Here is a 7,169-nt window from a genome sequence, read left to right as displayed (position 1 = left end):
CTCATCATGCCAGTAAACCGGCAATCCGGGATAGCAACCTCACATCTGCCGAGCCACCTCGGTGGACAAAAGAGGGCGGCTGGAAATCCACCACAAAGCATACCTCATTCGGCCACCACCCCTGGAATCCGAAAGGTGCCTTCCAGAGATACACCCGTCACCCCGAGAGACACCCAAAGCCACCCTCCGGGATACCGGAGAGGGATCGAGACATCCCCAGGCAATCCAGATTCCATGGCAAACTATGCCACCGCCAAGAACCTCAATGGAATGGACCCCGGTACCCTTTCCCCTACCTAGGAACCAGAGTGCCTGTGGGAAGAAAAAAAAATCCCAAAGGCCAAAAAGGAAGGGCAAAAGGGAAGGGTGGGGAGGCAGAGGAAAGGAAAAAGGGGAGGATGGGATAGGGAATGGGGGATTGGGGGGGTAATTAGGTTCGGTCTGAGGAAAGACAGACAGGTCTAATTCCTCAGACCAAGAGCTTCACAATGCCAAGGAGATTCCCCTTGAAGAGGAGGGTGCTGTGAGAGCTTTGGATTATATCATGGTGGATTTATATATATATATATATATATATATATATATATATATAATATCCCTGGGCAACTAGGGGGGCGGGGGGTTTGCGAGGTGCGGTGGCGGGTATTAGCGGTAACTGTTTACTGCACGATGTGTCATAAGGAACTGTATGGGAGGAGGTGGGTGCAGGATTTTTCGGAGGGATATAAAACACTAATGTTAGGGCTTTTATTGAATCTGTAAATTTGTGTGGAATAAAGGTATGGAATAAGGTGTGGAATAAAGTAATTATAATCATTGGGTGCGCTAAACCAGCAGGATTAGACGGCACGTGTGAGGGGAAGTAATTGAAGGTTTTCAGGCTCAATTCACGGAACTGGAGCACTGATCCAATTTCCTAGATAAAGAGCCCCTCAATAGTGTTAAAGAACCTTGAGGGGTCCTGCACATTAAGAAAATCCTACTAGCACAAAATTTAGTAATTTGTTACATAACCGAGGGAGATATTTAAGCAAAGTCTCTGCAAAAAGTTTATTGAACTATTCTAATTTAATTATCTTATAATTAAGCTTTATCAATTTCAGCTTCCTTAGAGGCCAACTTGGCTTTAAATATTTCTCCAACTTCTCTGGCTCCAGGTTCATTGATCTCTGCATAACCTGGAATATTTGATTTGCACTTTTGTAGCCAGTTGCACAAGTTCTTGTGATGGGCAAAATCTATTCCCACAGATTCTATGGTAGACACCGTTGCCACGAGGATATGGTCTGCAATGGTGATCTTTGGAGAGACTGCCCCAATCTGTCCGGTCAAAAATTGGTCTAGCCAGCCTAGAGCTTCATCAATGCAAGGAATTTGTTCCTCGTCCGGTTCCTGTCCCTCGAAGAGGACTGGGTACTGGAGGAAAATAGAAGGCACTTAAAGGTTGCTATGTAAATTTTTGGGTCAAATACTAAAGAATTTAGTGCCTCTTGCAGTACTGTTATTTAAGCCACAGACACTTACCACATACTTGCCAAAGCGTTGGAAAAGTTTGTCTATATCAAAGTACATGAGACGGTCCAACAAAGCGCGGGTTCTTGGTTCCTTTGGACACAAGGAGTCATCCTTCCCATATTTTGAAACAAGGTAGGTGCAGATGGCACGGCTGTAGGGGGGGAAGGGAGGAAGTTTTTTTTTCACTAGTCCAGTTTAGGTTATGGTGATCACAAAATGCTATGGCATAAATCCGTAAATTACCCACCTCTCCCAGAGAACGAAGCCATTGTCATCTAGAGTTGGGACGCAATGCTGAGGGTTCAGCTCCAAGAATTCAGGCTTAAATTGTTCTTTCATCCCGAGATCAACATGCTTCAGATTAAGTTCTAGTTCGAGCGCCTTAGCTGTCAGCATCACAGACCGACAGTGAGCACAAGATGAAGTATAATAAAAGTCCAGAGGCATCTTTAATCCTAGGAAAAAATAGACGTTAGGCTTATTGGTTTGGGAGAATGAAGTTAACCAAGAGGAATATTAACCTAAAGTTACTGTCGGGTTAGGAGAACCTCGGACTTCAGGCAAAGCAATTTGAGCGGGAAATTAAAATTATAATCATGGTTAGAGCTAAACCCGTGGGATTATACAGCTATGTGGGAGGGAGATTGAAGGTATTTCGGTTCAATTAAGTGAACCGAAGCGTAGATGCAATTTTCTAGATCAAGAGTGCCTCACCAGCATCTAGGAACCTCCTGAGGAGGGAGGTTACAAATCTTTGTTTGTGGCGATGTGGATTACACCGCCCATTTGAGAAGATAGCTGTGCACGTTTTGGGGTGGCAAGATAAAGGTGCATATTCTTTATGAAAAGATTGTTAAGCAGGTGTAGGCTTAATTTTTTTTTTTTTTTGGGGGGGGGGGCAATAGTTCTAAAACAGATTTAGAGTAGAAACAAAGTTTTGCTAGTTTAATAACTGAATTTCCTACATTAAGAACTCAAGTTCCAAATTTATCAAGAAAATACTTATAGCAACGAGAAGACTCAATAGGCTCAGCACGACCCTTTGAAATGGTAAAAAAAAAAAAAAAATTAAGCAACAAGAACTTTCAACATGATAAACTATAAATAAACAAACCTTAAATGTAAGAGCAAAGAGCAAGTTAATCCAGTGAGTGCAGTCACTGACAGTTGCTGCTACACTGACAACACCCCTACGTTCAGTGCAGAGGAAAACACTACTGACCCAGCAAGGGAACTAACGATCAGCTACTGATGCCATAATGATAATTTCATGACACCTCAAAATTAATATTTTTCCTTACCACAAAAATGTAAAACTGGCCATACCAAAGCAAGAATGTATTAGATAAATATGGATAAACTCCCAGAAAATTGAAGAGAGAAAATTATGACAATAATCCAAAAAATTAATAAAAATAGAATGAATGACTAGGTTGTCAATGCCATCTATTGGTCAGATCATCGCTCCTCACACGACTCTTAAGTTCTCCTTGGTACAAGGAATCAGTCAACTGACAAATATACAGGGTGCAGCATGAAGCATTTATCATTATTTTTTTCCTGTTCATTGTTCAACTTTGTAACTTGCAGAAAAAAGGGGGTTAACTTTGCACTGAATGAAATTTCTCTTATCATTCTCTGCTCGTCTGTTGGTGTGAGCAGACGTACGCCTGCTGCCCTCTCTCGGCGATTGGAAGACTTCCTGTTTTTTCCAATATGGCTCAGAGTGTAAGGAGGAGGGTAAATACTGTGGGCATCCAGCTGGTTCGCAAGGCGATTTCACTGCAGCTGCTCCTGTGCTGTTGCCATTAATCATCCGGGATATGTATGGTATTCAGGATGAAGAATTGTACGGTGTAGCACTTTATGGTGCATACAGGGTGTTTGTTAGGTTGTTGAACACCGGCGTCAACGAGAGGCTGGTCGAGAAATACCAGGATGTGCGAGTGGACGTCAATTCTATGGTGAGTGTCCGCCTTCATGACGTCTCCAGGCATTACACATGGGTTAGAGTGCGAAATGTACCGTTTGAGGCTGATGAAACGGACATACGCAATGTTTTCAAGGACTACAGGACCGTTCACCTGGCACAGCCTGACAAGTGGGTAGAAGGTGCATATGTGGGATTCCCAGAGGGCACGTTTTCACTGAAAATGACGATACGACACCCCATACCATCATATGTTATATTGGAGGCCTTCAGGACTCAGCTCATGATGTCCTATACTGGGCAATGCAGGACCTGAAGGCGTTGTGGTGGTTATGATCGCATTGTTGCATATTGTGAACAACAGACTCGACTTCATGGTGTAGAATGTACTGCTGCAGGGGAATCTGAGCAAGTTGGAAGTGCTCTGGAGCTACAGGAAGGACGTAGGCCTGGTTGTCTGTGGGGTGAGGAGGTGGAGCAAGCGGAGGCAGTGGCGGGTGGGCACCTGACGGCCCCTGTGGCTGGGGGCCCTGTGAGACCCATTTTGCCTGATGGTGTGGGGCCGGCATGTTTCGGCGGAGGAAGCCATCGACGAGGTCCTAGAGACTGTGCTCACCTCGCTGTTTCCCCAGTCCGATGGGGAGGGCGAGTCGGTGACGAAAGCCGATGTGAGGAATGCTGCAGACCTGTGTGGACAGCAAAATGAGCCCATCGACTTGGTGGTGTCTCACGGGGCTATGTGCCCAGAGGATGGGAAGGTTGGACATGTGGTGGATGTGGAGGTTCACAGTGAGGTATCACAGGAGGTAAGGATGGGAACAGGTGGAGTCACGTGCAAGCGTGAGGCTGTGACATCTGATTCTGATGATGTCCTGACTCCAGCACAGAGGACTGGCAAGGTGGTGGTGGTGGAGGAGGATGTTGGTGGTCCCTCCAGGACTTTGGACCCGGAGCTGGACCGGGGGAGTTAAGGCTGCCAGTAGAGACATGCATAAAGGAGGTCCGAAAGGGCATGGTGGCATTGTGAGGAAGGTGTCAAAGCACAGAGGGAAGAAACCACCGCTGGCCTAAGGTGTATGACAGTTAACATTAATGGTTTGTGTCAGGATGTGAAGTGTGCGTGGTTTGCAAGTTTCTTGTGCCAGCATAGAGTGGATGTTGTATTTGTGCAAGAGCACAATATCAAGGTAGGGTGTGTATTGGAGGTGAATAGATATAGGGCTTTTGTGATGCAGACAGGATGCTTGAAGGGAGGGGTGGGAGTCCTTCTCCGGGAGGCAAGCCCATTTGTGGTTAGTAGAAGTGAAGGGGGGGCGAGGGCCTTATTATCAGAGTGGATGGATGGTGGATGGGAGAGCGAGTGGCTTTAGTGTGTGTGTGTATGCACCCGCAGAGAGTGATGTACGTCTGAAAGCAGATTTTGTGAGGGATGAGCTCATTTATTCTTTCCGTTCTTTACCACCTGTTGCTATTGTGGGAGGGGATTGGAATTGTGTTATTCGCAGGGCAGACGTTGAGCCGCATGGTGCAGGGCATTTTTCAACTATCCTAGGTGATCTTATGAGAGATGTGTGTCTACGTGACGTATTTGGGGGTGGGGCTTGGGAGGTGGAGCACACTTTTGTGAGACATGGATATGCGGCGAGGCTAGATCGGGTGTACATCACAAAGCGGGTAAGAGTGGAGTCCTTCTGTATGATGGAGGTGGAATATTCAGATCACAGGGCAGTTGTGGTAGACCTAGGGTGGGATGGGCTGGCCAGGAGGTGTAAGAGTTATTGGAAACTAAACACGAGGATCCTGGGTGATGAGGGGCAGGGAGGATTTGAGACGTTGTGGGCAGAGCTCAGTGAGGAAAGGCAGGGCATAGAGGATTTACTGGGGTGGTGGGACGGGGTGGCTCAGGTACGAATATGTAAGTTTTATGTGAGGGAGGGGAAACGCATAATGCAACAATCATATGGGCTCCTTCAGTACATAGTGTAGGTTGAGGGATTGCTATGGGAGAGGTGGACAAGGGGGAGCATATCCTGTAGAGGAGATGGAAACGTTGAAGGGAAGGATTTGAGAGCTGCAAAATGAACTGTTTAATGCGGTGCATATGCAGGGGGGGGGTTGAGGAGGTGTTATGTGGCGATCGACCGTCGGCGTGTGTTTTACGAGGTCAGCAGCGACGTCGGACGGCCACTGAGGTTGGTAGGTTAATCGTCCACTCTGAAGTGGGGGATTATCGTGAGGGGCAAGTGTTCAGGACGACTGAGGAGATGAGTGGTTATGCAGATGCATGGTATGAGCAGTAATTGGGATGTAGTGGTGTGGGAGATGCAGCATTGCATAGCGTCTGCGAGCTAGTGCCATGTTCATTGGGGCATAGTGATCAAGTAGCGCTGGGTGGGGAGATAGATGAGGGTGAGGTTTGGCGGGCATTAGCGAGTATGCATACAGGAAAGACTAAAGGGATTGATGGATTACCCTGTGAATTTTACCTGCTGAATTGGAAGTTAATGAGTGGATTCCTAGTGGAGTTGATGAATATCATGAAGGAGAAAGGGGTGTTGGGGGAGTTGAAAGCCACAGCAGTGGTTGTTCTGGTCCTGAAGGGAGAGGTTCAGAATACCCTCAAGGATTATCGGGCGATATCTTTACTTTGTGCAGATTATAAATTGTTTGTGAAAATACTGGGAAATCGCCTGAAATGTGTCGTGGGGCATGTCGTATCTGGAGGGCAATATGGGTTACCTGGCAGATCTATGGTCGAGGGCCACAGACGTCTTAAGGGGTTTGTAGAGGGTTTGGGGGAAAGGCTGGTGCTTACTTGCTTTGGATTGGCAGGGAGCATATGACCGAGGGGCGCAGGTGCATGTACAAATTAATGGTCGCATAGGAGAAGCCATGTGTATGGGGCGGGGCCTCAGGCAAGGATGTCCACTATCTCAAATCCTGTTTGCCTGTGTTCAAGACCCATTTTACAGACTCATTGAGGCACGTATCTGTGGGGGGGTGGGGGCAGGGGAGGTGGCGTGTGGGCCGGGGATCGTACGATATGTCGACGACACGACGGTACTTGTGCAGGAGGGAAATAGTTTGAGAGAGGTGGGAGAGGTCATTCGTATGTTTGGGGAGGCTACAGGGATGAGGGTTAATGTGGAGAAATCATGCTTATTAAAGTTGGGAAATTGAAACTGGCAGGGGGATTGGGATGCTGGTGTGAAGTGGAGGGTGGTGGATAGCTTAAAGATATGTGGAATAGTGTTTATGGAGAATCAAGTGCGGTCGAGAGAGAGGAACTCAGAGCGTATTGTGGAATGGGTGCAGCATAGATTGGGGAGTTTGTGCCCATATCATTTGACATTGTTGCAGAGGGCCATCGTGGTAAACACGTTACTATACACTAAGGTTTGGCATGTGGCGGCAGTTTACCCCTTAACGGGACAAGGAATTACGAGAATCTTAAAGCAGGTGTTTAGGTTTATATGGGGTTCTGGGTGTGATTGGCTGAGGAGGGAGGTGGTAATGCTGCCGGTACGTCAGGGGGGGTTAGGGTTATTGGATCTATGGCGTTGGGTAAAATGTGTTTTCTTATGAAGGGAGTATGTACGAGTCGGGTGTGGGGGGGTTAAAGCTTCTGTATGAGGGAGTGCAGAGGTGGTATGTGGGTGCAGAGTTGAGGGAATGTGAGGAGGTGCTGTGTACCCTTATGGTCCTATGGGAGCCTGGCAAGATT

The 7,169-nt window shown here is 47.1% G+C and overlaps 1 protein-coding gene across 1 annotated transcript; it reads right to left on the bottom strand.

The window, feature by feature from the left end:
- Window positions 1-1,036: 1,036 nt before the first annotated feature.
- On the bottom strand, window positions 1,037-2,761 carry LOC128699061 (glutathione S-transferase 1-like). Its single transcript, XM_053791569.2, has 4 exons — window positions 2,630-2,761; window positions 1,763-1,970; window positions 1,525-1,666; window positions 1,037-1,416 (listed from the first exon to the last, which is right to left on the bottom strand). Exons 2-4 carry the CDS (start codon window positions 1,960-1,962, stop codon window positions 1,084-1,086), a joined length of 675 nt encoding a protein of 224 aa, XP_053647544.2. The 5' UTR covers window positions 1,963-1,970; window positions 2,630-2,761; the 3' UTR covers window positions 1,037-1,083.
- Between the last annotated feature and the right edge of the window lie 4,408 nt (window positions 2,762-7,169).

Source organism: Cherax quadricarinatus, chromosome 3, assembly GCF_038502225.1.
Source record: "Cherax quadricarinatus isolate ZL_2023a chromosome 3, ASM3850222v1, whole genome shotgun sequence".
NCBI classification, from domain to species: domain Eukaryota; kingdom Metazoa; phylum Arthropoda; class Malacostraca; order Decapoda; family Parastacidae; genus Cherax; species Cherax quadricarinatus.
This window is presented reverse-complemented; position numbering and strand designations above follow the sequence as displayed.

What these genes read in the sequence shown, in the direction of transcription:
- LOC128699061 (XM_053791569.2), bottom strand. Translation starts at nt 1,962, where the DNA reads ATGCCTCTGGACTTTTATTATACTTCATCTTGTGCTCACTGTCGGTCT. An exon ending in GGCTTCGTTCTCTGGGAGAG is followed by an intron (nt 1,667 to 1,762) that starts GTGGGTAATTTA and finishes CCCCCCCTACAG; the next exon opens with CCGTGCCATCTGCACCTACC. An exon ending in AACGCTTTGGCAAGTATGTG is followed by an intron (nt 1,417 to 1,524) that starts GTAAGTGTCTGT and finishes ATTTTCCTCCAG; the next exon opens with TACCCAGTCCTCTTCGAGGG.